At 39.7% G+C, this 16,053-nt stretch overlaps 2 protein-coding genes across 15 annotated transcripts in view; one reads left to right on the top strand and one right to left on the bottom strand.

Moving 5' to 3' along the window:
* Window positions 1-16,053, top strand: part of trip13 (thyroid hormone receptor interactor 13) — a 195,776-nt gene that overhangs the window by 37,725 nt on the left and 141,998 nt on the right. For 2 of the 14 annotated variants that reach the window (XM_078539438.1, XM_078539440.1), the window contains exon 14: window positions 9,493-9,569. The exons of 7 other annotated variants lie outside the window; for them this stretch is intronic. In XM_078539438.1, coding sequence (XP_078395564.1) covers window positions 9,493-9,569 — 77 coding nt within the window. Of the gene's footprint in view, window positions 1-2,635; window positions 7,394-9,443; window positions 9,629-16,053 lie in introns of those variants that run through there. 5 more of the 14 variants (XM_078539446.1, XM_078539445.1, XR_013576250.1 and 2 more) reach the window with 4 other exon arrangements.
* Window positions 10,273-13,195, bottom strand: LOC144672398 (carboxylesterase 1D-like). Its single transcript, XM_078534246.1, has 2 exons — window positions 12,425-13,195; window positions 10,273-10,462 (listed from the first exon to the last, which is right to left on the bottom strand). The coding sequence occupies exons 1-2, from the start codon at window positions 13,144-13,146 to the stop codon at window positions 10,273-10,275; spliced, it is 912 nt and encodes a 303-aa protein (XP_078390372.1). The 5' UTR covers window positions 13,147-13,195.

Genomic DNA, 16,053 nt, shown 5'->3' with positions numbered 1-16,053 from the left:
AAATACCCAGATGCTGGAAGTCTGAGAGAAGAACAGAATGCTGGGAATACTTGGCGTATTAGGCAGCATCACAAAATTCACAAAAAATCATCAACCTGAAACATTAATTCTGTTCCTTTCTCCTCTGAGGCTGACCTGCAAAGTTTTTCCAGCATTTTCTGAGAGTATTACCTTAGTTGAACTTGAATTAGGTTGACTGGAATAACTGACCAAAAATATTATTGATGAGTAGGTCACAAATTTATCCACCTTAGCCAACTCCATAGGGTGCTCCAATTGATCACAAGAACTTGAGTATTGCTGAAAAAAGCCACATGTTGTTGAAGCTTTTTGTATTGCACCCATGAGGACAATTAGCAAGAATACCAAATGTGAAGGGAACAATAATTTATACTTCATGAGAAGTGTGTGCTGATTGGTTGGCGAGTGGACTCTGATTGTTAGAGGTGTTGCCATAGAGAATTTACTGATGACTGACAGTTAACTGCCAAATTTTGTTTAAATTCAAACCTTGACTCTGACTAGTCAAGGCATTTCCCTGGGAAGTGAAGCAGAGAATGGCTGTTGCCTGTTTTATTTAGTTGAAACAGGCACAATGTGTGTACATGTTCTTTCTGCCTGCAAAGAAGACTTCAAAAAGCACTTAATTAACTGTAAAGTCCTTTGGGACACCCTGAGGTCATGAAAAATGCTATGTAAATGCAAGTTAGCTCTTTTGCTTTGGAATCTTATGACCTTGCAGTGAACCTGTTATTTGGGGAATCCTGCCTGGAATTTTGAATAGAACAGAAGCTTTTAAAATTCACAATTCTAGTTAGTTCAATGCAATCCATGTGCAGTTTCCATTTCCTATTCCCTGTTTTTCAGGGGATTGCAGCTGCTTCTTCATATTTTAATGGTTTGGGTAGCAATTTCTCCATATTATTCCCCTGCTGAAAAGAATTGTTCTCTAGTCCAAAGCAGTCTGGGTTATGTTTGTCCTGATGAGAGTTAGTTCTGTCTGATCATGTAACTCCAGACTTCATTACAGCTGTGGTCCAAACATTGCAAGCCAACCCTCTTGTCTGAGGTGAGGTGACAGTGATTGCTCTTGACATGAAGGCAGCATTTGGCAGCAACAAGGAGCCAAATAAAATTCAAGTCAATGAAGACCAGGGGGAAATGCCTTCAGTGGCTAGAGTCACTTGGCACTACAGGAGTTCCTCTGGGCAGTGTCTTAGGCCCAATCATCTTTAGCTGCTTTATCAATGACCTCTCCATCATAAGGTCAGAAGTGGGAATGTTCGCTGATGATTGCACAATTTTCAGTTTTATTCGCAAATCCTCAGCTAAAGAAGCTATCATCCCCCACGTGCAGCAAGACCTGGACACCTTTCAGGCTTGCGCTGATAAATGGCAATTAGCATTCGTACCATACAAGCACCAGGCAATAACCATTTTCAACAAGAGAGAGTCTTTGACCATCTCCCCATGACATTCAATGGCATTATCTTGGTGAATGCCTCACCATTAATATCCTGGAACCTAACCAGAAACTTAATTGGGCCAGCCATGTAAATACTGTGGCTATAAGATCAGATCAAAGGGGATTCTGTGGTGAGTGACTCCTGACTTCCCAGTGCCTACTTGCACAACCTATAAGATACAAGTCAGGAATGTGATGATGGAATACTCTCCACTTACCTGGATGTTGCAGTTCAAATTACGCTCAAAACTTGACACCATCCAGAACAAAGCAAGCCTGCCTGATAAGCACCCCCCACCCCATCCACCACCATAAACATTCACTCCCTCTTCCACTGATGCAGTGTACATTGTCCTCAAGATGTACTGTGGAAACTTGCCAAGACTTCTTCAACAACACCTCCCAAACCTGTGACCTCTAATCACCTAAAGGGCAAAGGCAACAGATGCAAGGAAACCGCACCGCCTGAAAGTTCCCCTCCAAGTCGCACACCGTCCTCACTTAAATTTATCACTATTCCTTTATCACCCTGCTAAGTCAAAATTCTGGAACCTACATAACAGCACGATGGAAGCACTTTCCCCACATGGACTGCAGCGGTTCAAGATGATGGCTCACCTTCTCAAGGGCATTTAGGGATAGGCAATAAATGCTGGCCTTACCAGTGATGCCTACATCCTGTGAATGAATTAAAATAATTGATTAAGAAGGAAACTGGCATTGTGCTGTTGCAAACTGGCATTGTGCTATTGCATACTGGCTTTTAAAAAATTGGGAGCTAACATGCAATGGCACGTCTCCAGTTAACTTCCCTTGTTAAACAGGTGGTTACTGCAGATTACATACTGCCAGTGGTGGAGAGTTCATTTCAAAGGTTCAGAGGTTGACATCTTGGTGCACCTATTGCAACTTGGGAATCGTACTTCTTACTTAGCAAACAAAGTCTAAAAGATTGCAACATTACATTATAAAGCCATATTGCAATGTTACATTAGCATTCTTCAAGTCCGTCTAAATTAACCCTTCCTTACAAGAAAATTATATTTTGTTTCCAGCATCCTCAAATTGTTTTTTCCAATTGAATTTTATTTGTATTTGGGTCATTGATCTGGCCTAGAGTATTGAGAAGTGTTTGAGTTGCTTTTTTTTTCTCCCCCACTGTCTTTCTAGTCACCGTCTGTAACAGTAGAGAAATTTCTTGAAGCTCTATCCATGGTGGTGGACAGGCAGTTTGAAGAAGGGAAGAAACTAAACTCTATCAACAGCAGGGTATAGCGCCACCCATCAACCATGCTGTTATACAAACATATTTGTGTGGCATGCTGTTAAGCCAAGGTGAATTCTTTCATAGTTGGTAACATTGGCCTCAGTAAACTGCATGATATTTTGATACTGGAGGTGATAATTGAGGTAGCTAATACTTTGGATATATTTTTTTCTTTCCAAGTTGGTAAACATTGTTCCTGGCAAGTTACAGTAGGATGACTCTTCAATCTAGACAAGGTAGACCCACATTACAGATACCCAGCCAATATTCAAAACTTTCCAAAAACCATACTGTTTTGCCTGCCATGCTTGGCAAAATTAAATAGAATTTACAGCACAGAGACAGATCATTCAGCCTGACTAGTATATGCCAGTGTTTGTTCCACATGAGCCTCTTTCTCATTTCTTTATCTAACCCTGTCAGCATATGCTTCTACTCCTTTCTCTCTCTCAAGTGCTTATCTAGCTTTCCTTAAATGTATCTATCTCACTAAATCATTAAAGATCTGTCAGTTCATTGGAAATAATTCCTGCTATTAAAGAGACATATTGTGGCTGGTTTACTTCACAAATACCTAATTCACATTAAAATTCATCAAAAAATTAAAAATGTTCTGTTACTTGTGTGACTGTAATGCAATAGATACTTCTGTGCAACACCTCTGTCCTTTCTTGTGGCAAGATCTGGTCCTACTTATAGCAGCTGGGTAGAAGAATATCAGTGTAAATTAAAATCACATTCTACAGTGAGGACAGAACATTAAAGCAATTTAAATTAATTTTTGAGGGACCAAAAACCTCATGAGCAATCATTTAATATCTAGCTTTTACATTGGCACAGCCATCAATATGTGATAAATTTGTCCTATGTGAGGGAGCATGACTTATAGTTCTTTCATTCAAAAATTATTTGTTGAGTCACACTTGTGGAGTTATTTATTAGACATCACAGCTGATCCAAGACATTAATGTTAAGACTAAATTTTGTTGAAGATATTTTTTAAAGCATGTTGTAGTGCATTAGCACAGAAACAGGCTACTTGGCGCAAATGGCCTAGGCTGGTGTTAATGCTCTAAAAGAGGCACCTCCACCTCTTTATCTAACCCCATCAGACTATCCTTCTATTTCTTTCTCCCTCTTGCTTCTCTTTAAATGTGTCAATGCTATTCACCTTAATTACTCCTTGTGGTTGGGAGCTGCACACTCCAACCACTGTTGGGTAAAGAAATTTCTCCTGAATTCCCTGTTGGATTGGCCCCTAGCTTTGGTCTTCCCACAAACAGAAAGATCATCTTTAGCATGTGTCAGGAGCTCACTGATTTGACATTACTGACACATTCGCACCACAAAGAAAATCCCAAGACCAATTTTTGTACTTCAACTTAAAAGATGCTTTCAAGAACTTGAGTTTGTAATGAATTGAGACATGCAGTCCTTTGCTCTTATAAATGAGTAGTGATCTTATTGTAACTGCAGCACTGAGTGAATTGAGACAATGGCATCTGAATAAGCAGTTCTTTGTAAAAATCCAGCTGAGTTTACTAAAATCTATTATACTCATACTCTTGAACAAAATCTAGATATTGTAAAACACTTTGATTAAAAGTATTATGTTACAGTTTTGAGGGGCAAGCTGGGGATATGTTTACACAAGAAAATTCCAAAGTATTTAGAAAGGGATGATGTGAAGTTTTATGACCAAGTCAACATGAATTTGGTGAATGCTTACCTTAATGACTTTATATAGACCTAAGAATTAAATGGTGCAGCTTTGTGAGGTGGTGATTTTTTTTATTTTAGAAGGTTTAAAGCCTAAATAAATATGTTAATCGCCGTCTTTGTGTAATTTATAGGGGGTTTAAGTAAGGCTGTCACAATCTTTGTACTATATAAATCTGCATAGTCTACAGATCACTATTTCATCTCCCACATTGTGGATTAATGCAGTTATAATTTACTTATGATGGAAGAGGCAACAGAAAAAAGAAGCTAAAGTTTCTTGACAGTCAGGCTGTCCCAAAGTTTTGTTTACATGCCACCCTTTCTTACTGTTTGCTGCTAAATTGTTGTCAAAAGCAGTAGTTCTATATTTTTTAAAAATAGTGATTTGTTATCTTGATTTTGGAGCAAGCAAATGTTTTAATTATTGAACTAAATGATGTTGCCTGCCTTTATCTTTACAATCTTATGTTGGAAACTTAAACATAACATTCACAAAATTCATTCAAGTTTAAAACAACTTGGAAGTGCTTTTATGAAATTTGTTTTGAAGGTTTAAGATATTTCCCAACATTGTAGTATGGAGGGGGAGCAATGCTTGTTTAACAAGTTAACTTGTGATTTTGCATGTGCAATGTTGAAGGAATTAACTTCCATCCACAGGATGTGTCTTATTTGAATGGCGTTAGCACTCTCTAGATTTCAAGATATTGAGTAGTATGTTGTCACTGAATGTTAACTGGTGTTGAAAAAAATGTGTTTTGCATATTTGTACCGGTAATTGTGTGCTTTCCATTTTTTGACCCGAATGTATTAATTTTTGATAAATAACTCCAGATTATCAGTTTTTAAAAAAATACAGACGTAGATCTGTTTGGTTAGGCCTCCATCTTTATTCCTGGTGCTCCTTCCAATATGACAGTAAACAATATTCTCAATGAACAGAATAGGTTTTCTGTTTATTCACAGCCACCTAGCTGCCTAACCCATTACCTTGCTGCTCATGATTAGATTCTACATTTCCTTGCGATATGACTACCTTTGGATCAGACCTTCGTGTTGCACATTTTACTTTTTCAAAAAGGATTAACTTTAAAAAAAAATACAGAACACTTGGTCTTTTCAAGTTTGAAATAAAAGTGGTTTTTCAAAATTTAGCGAGAGAGTTTTCATCAGTAACTTCCTTGAAAGGTACTTCAAACACTTTGGACAGTTCAAGTGGATCTTGTAATTTCTTCGCCTTTTTCCATTGCATGTACAATTTGTACACCAGCGCCAAAATAATAAATGCTTCAACGAATAAGAGTGCAAAACTAACATAGAATCCAGTGATTATTTCTTCAGGAGTCAGCTTCATTGACAGAATATCATGGGTTCCTCCATTACATTGTACCGTAGACTGGGTGGTGGTGGGTCGGGCAGTAGTCATGTTGTTCACAGATGAATTACACCATTCCTCAGATTGCATCTTGAGGACAGTTTTGCTCCAAAAAGCTGTTTGCTGTCTGCGGTAAGATCTGCCTATCCAACCTGATCTGTCTGCAGTGAAGTTCATGAATTCTGTGCCCGTGGCTGTGTAGTTGGGCCAGCTTAATATCCTGTGAGGTCCTCTGTTTGGGTTACTGTAAAATTAAAGAAATATTAGGAACAAGAATAGGCTATTCAACCCTCAAGCTACTTTCGGTCAGTCATGGCTGATCTGCACTCCCACTCCATTTATCTGCCTTTGCCCCTTGTCCCTTGATACACTTGCCTCCCAACAGTTTATCAATCTCTGTTGAAAAAGTTCCAATTGACACAGTATCCATAGCGTTTATGGGGAGTGAGTTCCAGATTGTCACTGTTCTTAACGTGCAGAATGTGCTTCCTGACTGCACAATGATCTAGCTCTGACTGCAAGATTGTGCCAACAATATATTCCAAAGGGAAGCCTGGAAGCTCTTTTCTAAAACTACATGCCCTAACATTGGCTAGAATTTCATACTTTCATAAGCAAAATTCTTCACTGCATTAGCAATAAGTAGCCAAAGTGAAATGAATTAGATGATTTCAAAAACCAAGTTCCAAATGTGTTTGGGCTGACTGTACAAAATCTCATTTAGAACCCAGTGCCAACTTGCTGTGAAATCATGCTGGTTCTTGTGAAGATATGAAACTGTGCTCCATTCTGGTTTGAGAATATGTCCAGGATGGTCAAAGCGCAGCTCACGAGCCACATGCAGCTCTTTTACACAGAGTGCAGCTCATTCCTTGTGCCGTGAAACTGTTACATCGCACTGTAGAAGGAGATAAACAGCCGGGTGCAGCCTCAGCCACGGACAGCCTCATAGAGGGAGAGAACTGGAGAGTAGGCAGCAGCGTGAGGAGGGTTACAAACAAAATCCAGAATTTATTTCAGCTTATCTCAAATTTGTCTCACTGCTTAGCGAGTCCATTATTGATTTGGTGTCCATCCTAGCACCATTGCGAGATTCCTATTATAGTTTCCTGAAGTGTGATGTAGGACTGCATGCACCAATCAGTGCTATTTTGGAGCAGCCTCTCCAACTTTTTTTCAATTTTTGGCACAACATATTGCTGTGAATCGTCTACAATGAAGTTAGTAAAATCAATACACCGTGCAGCTCTTACAAATCAATACGTGACGGAGCTTCTTCTTACCACCTTGACAACTTATCAGCCGGATTTTCAAAGACTTGTATCCAGGATGGAGACTCATAAGGCCTCTACCTCTAGCAGTGATTAGCCCTGATAACTAAGTAATATCCCTTAATTAAGGTGAAACTATTATAATCGTTTTGTAAGGTGGAACTTAATGTAAGCAAACATTTGAATTGAATACAGGTAAAGTATAACAATTCGGATTTACAATCTGTGGTATGTGTACTTTATGATTGAAGTTAAGAGAAAACTTAAAGATAAATAAATGCATACGTAGTGAACATTCTTGCATGCTTATACTTTTTATCCTATTTGCACTTACATTTCTGTTGAATATATTTCCTCAAAGTGTGTGCAAAAGTCATAAAAATGTGTCTGTAAAGGTTGTCTACGTCTTGTGGCTCCTGAATGTCTGAAGATTATCGTTTGCTGCTCTAAGATTCAGGAAGTTTGACCACCCCTGGAGTATGTTATGGCAAAGAAAATGTTTGCTTCAGATAACTAAACTGGAAAGGTGCGCATTAGGAGCCAAGATCCCATGGCTGCTCTCCTGTTGCTCTTCCTCGTAGTCAGTATAAGAACAGCATTGGCAGAGACCTGACAGCAGGACCACTTGACCTTTGAAGGGGAAAGGTGGGGAGGGCAAAAGCTGCTGGATGATGGCAAGAGAAAAATGAAATAATAACTTTATTTTAAAATAATAATGCCACTGGAAATATTGCCTTACCCGCTGTGTGCGAAATTTGTCCAGTAAGCCATGAGACTGAGAGATAGTTGTTTCTCTGCTTCATTATACTGGTGGGCTGGACTTTTGGCAACAGGGTCCCCAAGCAGATAAAGTAAATCATCCAAGTGAGAAGCTCCAGTCCATGGAGGATTCTGGGAAAAGGAGGAACGATGGCTGGAAAGAAAATCAGCACTTGATTTATTTTTTCTAAATACACAAGAATTAAAATAAAATTGCCACCTAATTCCTAATGAGCGCTGTTACTGCCACAGAACCACCCCTAATATGAATTGACTAAATGTGGCCAAAGGATAGTTTATTGACAAATTGGGCAACTTGTCTCACTGCACCAGTAAGGACATTCTTGTGAGTTTGGGATTGAGGCTTTTTTTTTCTTTTGACAGAGCTTTACCCCACATCTAATTGGTGAGCTTGACCAGAGAGTGATGTTTAACCCTTGGTGGCCAGAAAAAGGGAATAGGCTCACTTGCACCTTACTTGAGCACAAAGACATAAGATTACCATTATACAGGTAAAAACAGAGTGCTGGAGACTTAGCAAGTCTGGCAGTATCTGTGGAGAGAGAAACAGTTAACATTTTGAGTCTAATATGACTCTTCTTTGGAACTCATATTGAACTCCAAACGTTAATTCTGTTTCTCCCACTGTGGATGCTGCCAGAACTGCTGAGTCTTTCCAGCACTTTGTTTTTATTTCAGATTTCCAGCATTTGCAGTATTTTGCTTTTATTATACAATTATACAGATATCTTTAAAAAATATAATCAAAATGCAACAAAATGTTAGTTATAATCACTTCAACTGATTCTAATAACCCATGGGATGGGACTGATTTTTAAAAAAAATAATGACTGGGGCTTTGGCTAGTTGCAGCATGTGTTTTTTTTCCTTCAAAGCCTACTTCAAAATAAAATTGAACTAAGCCAGAAGTCCCTGGATATTAATTTTAAGCCTTTTTTTATTGGAGTCATAATCCCAACCCAAAAGTAAACAGCTGATTGGCCCTTAGCAGTGGCCTTCATTAACAGAGGAGCCATGATAGTCTAAGAACTGAAAAGTCAATTTTGGAAATCTGCAGCGAACTCCTTGAGTGAGTATTTTACATCATTAAAGAATAAAGATTTGAAAGTAAATAACTTCAGTCCAATTCTCATCACAACAACAGATAAATCACTCTCTCTAGTTTATCAAATGTCTGTCCAATCAAACTGAACTAGAGCTGCACATGACTCTCATGAATAGTGAACTAACTTTTTTTTGTAACCCTATGCTGTCCATTTAACCCTCTTACGGTCTCAAAACTTCTGGGGAGAATACTGAAAGTTTTGCAAAGATTCATTAGGCTCAAGATTACTATTGTGACTTCTCTGCCATCTTTTAACAGAAAGATACACCAATGAGTACAACAAGTTGTCTGAGAATCCATGATTTGAGATACTGAGCATTTTGAAATACATGAGTTAATTACAGGCATAGATTTGGTAAAGGTATGTTAATCTGATAAACTTAATGAGTTCTTTTGAAAAGGTGATGGATTGGATAGATAAAATGAATGCTGTGCGTGCATTCTATAGGAATTTCCAGATTGCATTCTCTGAGGCATCTTCAGTCCCAGTTTTTGTATCAACTTCAGCCTCAACTCAAGACAAGAAAGTACAGGATAAACAGCAATAGGAGTGTGAGAGGGAGAGACAGACAAAAATATGAAAAGTAAGTTGCATAAAGGTGGCAGCTTGAGCCTGAACGCTGTACTTAAATCTGGGAATTTGGTAAGTAAGGGAGTTTTAAGAGTTAATCTCTTTCTATTATCAAGTCAAGTTTGCGTTTAGCATTTAACTTAACCATAACGGTAAATTATGCTTACTTTCAGTTTGTATCAGTGATAAACAAACAAAGCCCCTGCTTAGAGGCATCTGTAGGGTAGTCAGTTAGGTAATTAGTTAAAATTGGTTCCCGACCCAACAGTGGCTGACTCATCTCACTGGAGTCTCAGCTAGTTTTTTCTTTATTCGTTCATGGGAGGTGGGTGTCGCTGGCTCGGCCAGCATTTATTGCTCATCCCTAATTGCCCTTGTTCAGAGGGCATTTATGAGTCAACCACATTGCTGTGGCTTTGGAGTCACATGTAGGCCAGATGGTAGATTTGCTTCCCTAAAGGACATTAGTGAACCAGATGGGTTTTTACAACAATTAGCAATGGTTTCATGGTCATCATCAGAATTTTTAATTTCAGATTTTTTTTTACTGAATTTTAATTTCACCATCTACAGTTATGGGATTTGAACCTGGATTCCCTAGAGCATTACCCTGGGTCTCTGAGAAGCAGAGCTATGAGAAATCAACCAATATCAGGCAAAAAAACCCTACTAATATATGGAATTGATCAAGTCAATTCTACAACTTTAGAGGTACTTTACCTGTAAATATACAGAAAGGTTTCTGCCCTGCTTGAGTGTTGGTCTGCTAATTGGTAACTTGGTGTCAACCACTTGCAGTCCTGAACTAGGTCTCTGAAGCCTTCTCTAAGGGCAGCCGGATCATTTGGGCATGTGAAGTCTCTGTAAAAAAAGCTGATAACATCTGCAATCTGGGATGGATTGAATCTGTAGGAAATAACATTGGAAGTTATTTTGTATTTTACTTACTTGGTGACCAGAGAGACTTTCACTTTGCATGGATGCATTTGAAATCTTCAAAACTAGAAGCAGAATATAACAATTTGAGATCCACCTTTGGGTCTGTGAAAGGATTTTATAGGAGATCAGTGGATGGGTGTTGTTAGGACGCCATGGGTGTTCTTTACCACCTTAAAGAAACATAGGCTGCTCTTCATTTAGCAATTGCTAATGGTCCATCTAGTTTGCTTACTACCATCCCGGTATTCACGTGATCAACAAAAATGGGTTTGTTCATTGATCATAGCGATTAGTCTTTGTCGATTAAACTACAACAGACCTAGACATGACTTGAAAAAAACCTCAGTAATGGAGAGCTTTGGGGCTCATAATTCACCTGTTCCTCCCTAGCATGCTGCACTTACCATGTCATGTCTCAAATTACTCAAACTATATCGCAAAATGTTATTTTTTGAAAGAAGCCTGGAGGGGTGTTACAGAATCTTCATGGTAACAAAGGAGGAGGTAATAAAGATAATTAAGTACTGTAAATAACATTTAAAAATCTAACATTAGAAAATGGAAGTCATGATCGAAGGGGAGGAAAGTAGGGGATTTAGTTAAAACAAATAATAAATCATTTAATCCGGGAGATGAGTGGTGTCTATCAACAATAGGAACTTGATTCTGCTGATCTTTGGTTAGAGGCAGCAGAAATTCAACGAATTCAGGAATCAATGGCTTGCAATCGACTTGTATTGATAGTCCTCAAGTGTGCCCAGAACCTTTTGGTAGTGTGCCTTTCACTTTCACTACTCTAGACAGCTGAGGAAGTTTGGAAGTTGATCAGGACTTTTTGAAATATTCTGAGATATAGCATGGAAATTTGTGCTTTTCAATTGGTTAGTACAATCTGTACCATGACTACTTGATTACATCTGAAGATTCTCACTAGGAATTTTCTTGAGGGCAGAGAGTGGAGGAGGCTCTCCTCCTTGACCTCTATCGATTCGGCATAAACTAAGGAAAAGTTGATTGGAAGAACACTTGAGTAAGTTCCTGCCTTTTAATTGATTAAGTAAATGTCAATTGACACATAGCGAGCATAATGCGGATCAACAATTCAAATACACACACATGGAATATTGCACTTTCGGATGTTATTGCTACAGTCCGTTTAAAAAAAAAAACGCTCCAATTCCAAGGTGTAGACCTGAGCCCTGAAGGTCACAGAATTGATCCCCGAGTTTGCTGATTTCAATCAGGGCCACAGAAAAGGCAATAACATTAGTTTTAATGTCAGGGGTTAGGCAGAGACACAAAAATCAGACAAGTTTTCTTATCCTGATTCCCATCCCTGCTGGTAGCGTCATACGTGGGCACATTGAGTTCAGACAGAATCAAACTTGGCTGTGATTCCCTTTCTTACTTTACCATCTCTCTTTCTCACCAGCCCCACTCAAACTTCCTGCAGTATAGACTATCTTCGGGTCCCGCATGAAATATAATCACTTGAACGTAGTTTGAGAAGATAGCTTGGCTCTTGTGGAACTGTAGCATCTAGCGACCAGACAGACTTTCACTTTGCATGGAAACTGCACTGCATTTGGAATCTTCAAAACCAGAAGCAGAATAAAACAATTTACTGAAAGGGTTTTATAGGAGACCTGTGGAAGGGTGTTGAGAGGAACTCCATGGGTGTTCTGTACCACCTTCAAGAAACATAGGCAATTCTTCATATAGCAATTGTTAATGGTCCATCTGGTTTGCCTTCTACCATCCTGGTAGTTGTGTGATCAACAATAATGGGTTTGTTCACTAATCATAGCAATTAGCGGTGAAGAGCTTTGAGGCCCATAGGTCCAAATTCACCTGTCCCTCAGCAAGAATGTAAGTGCAAAAAAAATCAGAGTGGAAAAATAACAAAAAAAAGACAAAACTTATACATACCGGAAATGACTGTAGGCATAGTCCAGCACCAACTTATGATAAGTCTCTGTGGTAATTCCATCACCATTACCCAAAAGATCAACAAGCTGATCCCCTGCCTCATCGTTGGTAAGTCCTATAATGTAAGGAACTTTCATATAGTTTCCTTTGAAAAGCGACTCCTGAGGCAGCTCCTGTAAGAAAACACCATCGACAACAGGAAGGAACTTTGGCCCATATTTTGGCTTGGGCACTGGGGCATTGAGAAGAGATTCCACTGGTTTTGTTCGGAGACATTCCACCATCTTTACATTATTATCAGTTGGACAGTCTAGTGCTTTGGCCAGTTCTCGGCTAGCAACAAGAGGGTCAGAGTAATAGTTGCCAGGCTTTGTGATGAAATCAGGTACCAAAGCATTGCCGCTACTGGAAATGGCTCTGTGGAAGAGGCCTTTGGTTAGGGGCGACAACAGAAGATAACCCACTGCTAACCCTCCAGCCCCATGGCCAAACACTGTGATGGAGCTGGGATCTCCCCCAAAGTTCTGGATGTTGTGTTTTATCCACTGAAGGCCTTTGATCATGTCCAAGAAACCAAGGTTGCCGGGAGCGTTTACATCCAGAGTGCTGAGAAAGCCAAGAAGCCCAAGACGGTAGTTGAATTCCACCACTACGACCTGCAAAGTCCAATTAATTATATCATAGCACACCACATTCTGCTCAAACCCACAAGCAACAGGCATTTACTAACACCCCAAATGTCCCATGGCGCTTAAATAAGAGGGAAGTGAATAAATTGAAATAAAAAACAAAAAGCGCTAGAAAAACTCATAGGTCTGGCAGCATCTGTGGAGAGAGAAACAGAGTTAACGTTTTATTCCAATGTGACTCTTCTTCAGAGAAAAACTCTGATCTCCAGCACCTGCAGTATTTTGCTTTTATTTTTGTGACTAAATTGAAGTATTTTAATACTTTGCTATATAATTCCAGCACCAGCCTCCCATGACATCTTTATATAGAATGCATTTCATATGAATTGCTTTTTACTTAATTTTCCGTTAACATTTAATATGTTTTATTTAGTTGACTGAATCTCAACTATGCTGTCTCTCGCTCCAACAAAAAGAAAACTTCGAGTATGTTTTTCTTTGTTTTACAATAACGATACTTCATTGTAGGGAGAGCTGCTCACAGATTTCTCAAATGGACAACCACCTAGACCGAATGAAGTGAGTCTTTAGACAGAATGGGGTCTTTAGCTCAGTGGTAGCGTTCCTCCTTCTGAGTCAGAATGTGCAGCTTTCCAGTGCCACTCCGGACAGTCTCCGAGTGGAGACCAAAGCTGCGGCTCTGAATTCAGTGTTGGCATCCAGAGGAATACTTGTGTCCAGTGGATGTGCCCGTTGTCCCACCAATTGTACGGGTTGTGAGAGGCCATAAACTTACCCACCACCTTCTTCCCCCTCCCCCCCACCCACCCACCCCAATGTATGTGATAGCACTTACCACCCTATTGCTGGAGGTTATAAAATAAAGGCAGTTATGGTCATCGAAGGAGCAATGTGGCCTGTTAATCAGTCCATAAATATTTATACTAATTCACGTTATTCTCCATGAGAAATGTGTGAAGATACAAGAATAATGATAACACCACCCTGTCAGACTGTTAATTAGACTGAAAATTCTTCCAATGATGATAGTAAACATTAATAATGTGGCATGAATAATGTGCAGTATGAAATGACAGAAAAAAGCAACTACAATACTAAAATTGGTGAAATATTTCCACACTAGACTGGTCCAAGGAAATAGCTATTTCCCTGAGCCTGTTGATTTGCAAATTTTCAGCTCATGCCCCTCTACCATGCCTTCAAGAAATGATGGACATTATCTGCATTCCCTTTTTACCTGTCCATATGCTGCAAGATTCTTCATGTCATGTGCCCCAGCCGCCCCTGACTGGAGGGAACCGTGGTGAAAATAGACCATAACGGGCAGAGATCGAGAACTGTTGCCTATCTGTCGACAGAAAGAAATAAATACTTTCAAAACTGAGTTGTAAATAAATGGTTAGGTAATTTCTAGATCAATTAATACTGCCCACTGCCAACGACTATTAGTAACAAATGATTCACACTTCAACTGGGAAAATATTTTAAAACATTTCCTTGAAAAGAATTATCAAACCATCTAGATTATTGAATTTAATCCGTTTTCTATTTGATGTATATTTATTTCTTTTGTTCTTCAGTCCAGTAAAATGTCTTTCAAGGAAAGTGTTCAATAGCAGTTTTCTAGATGAGCCAGTATCCAGAGAGGACAGATTTAAGGCAATTGGCAAAACAGTCAGAGGGGGAGATGAGAGGTGTTATGATCTGGAATGCACTGCCTGAAAGGGTGATAGAAGCAGATTCAATAAAAACTTTCAAAAGGAAATTGGATAAATGCCTCAGAAGGAAAAAACATTACAGGGTTATGGGGAAAGAGCAGGGAGCATGGAATTAATTGGATAGCTTATTCAAATCCAGCTGAGGCATGATCAGCCGAATGGCAGCCTCTGTGCTAAATCAGTTCATATAATTCTATGACAGACAGAATCTTATTCAGATAAGGCAGGATACAATGGATTTGTTCTCATGCTCAGATAGTTAAGCGATCTTTTCCAACTTTTCCAACATGGATTATCTACAAGAATCGAGCTAGAGATGATTATCCTTTCGTGTTTATTGAAGGTTCATTCATTTTGTGGTTATTCACTCTTATAAAATCTGACTTAAATGTTTTAGATTAGAATGTTTTTTCTAACCCCCCAAGGGAAAGGAACAGGAGGAAGAATCAGAGGTATAGGAGAAGGCCATTCAACCCCTCAAGCCTATTCCACCATTCAATTCAATCATGGCTGATCATTATCTTAATTCAATTAAGTTTCCATTAAATTACCACAAGGCTTTTTTTTTGACAGGTGGGGTTTCAGCAGATTCATCATATGGAAGCCTGCTGAGAAATGGAAAACCTTTCACATCTTAAGTCAGGTGTCAGAATCCAAAACTTCTAGGTGAATCACAGGCCAAATGCCTCTTCAGTCTGCTTTTGTAATGTGACTTCTCCACACCTCGCATGTCGACCCTGACAAGCTATCTCACCCTTTCCATAACAGTAGCACCAGATAACATGGCTGTTGCCTGAAGTGCAGCAAATTCAAAACTACACTGCGGAAACAATAGCCAAAATGGGAAGGCTGGCAAAATGGCGTGGGAAGGCATCGGTTGGAGCGCCTGTGCCTTATGGAGCTGTATGATTTTGCCAGGGGGGAAAGGGGGGCAGAGACCAAAATCATCTGTCCCAGAGCCCAGTTGAGCCATGTAAGTGGCCAGTTAAGAGCCTCTTCCCACCTCTTCTGGAATTTTAACAGCAGTGGGGTAGAGGGGTGGGGGGGGGGGGTTACCTTCACCACATGTGGACCGGTGATACCTGCTGCCTTCCCAGTGGGCTCCAGCGAGTGGGGGGTCTCCTTTTTTTGGGCACTATTTGGGCCAGGAAGGGGCACCCCAGCAGCAACGGCCAAACCCGCGCTATTGGCGCCACCTATCTTCAGCAACCCCCTTCCCACTTCACTAGGGCCTGTCCGGCACCCCCAATATTCCACTTAC

This window comes from Cetorhinus maximus, chromosome 3 (genome assembly GCF_964194155.1).
Source record: "Cetorhinus maximus chromosome 3, sCetMax3.hap1.1, whole genome shotgun sequence".
Taxonomy (NCBI): domain Eukaryota; kingdom Metazoa; phylum Chordata; class Chondrichthyes; order Lamniformes; family Cetorhinidae; genus Cetorhinus; species Cetorhinus maximus.
The sequence above is the reverse complement of the archived record's forward strand: the minus strand, read 5'-3'. Positions and strand labels throughout refer to the sequence as shown.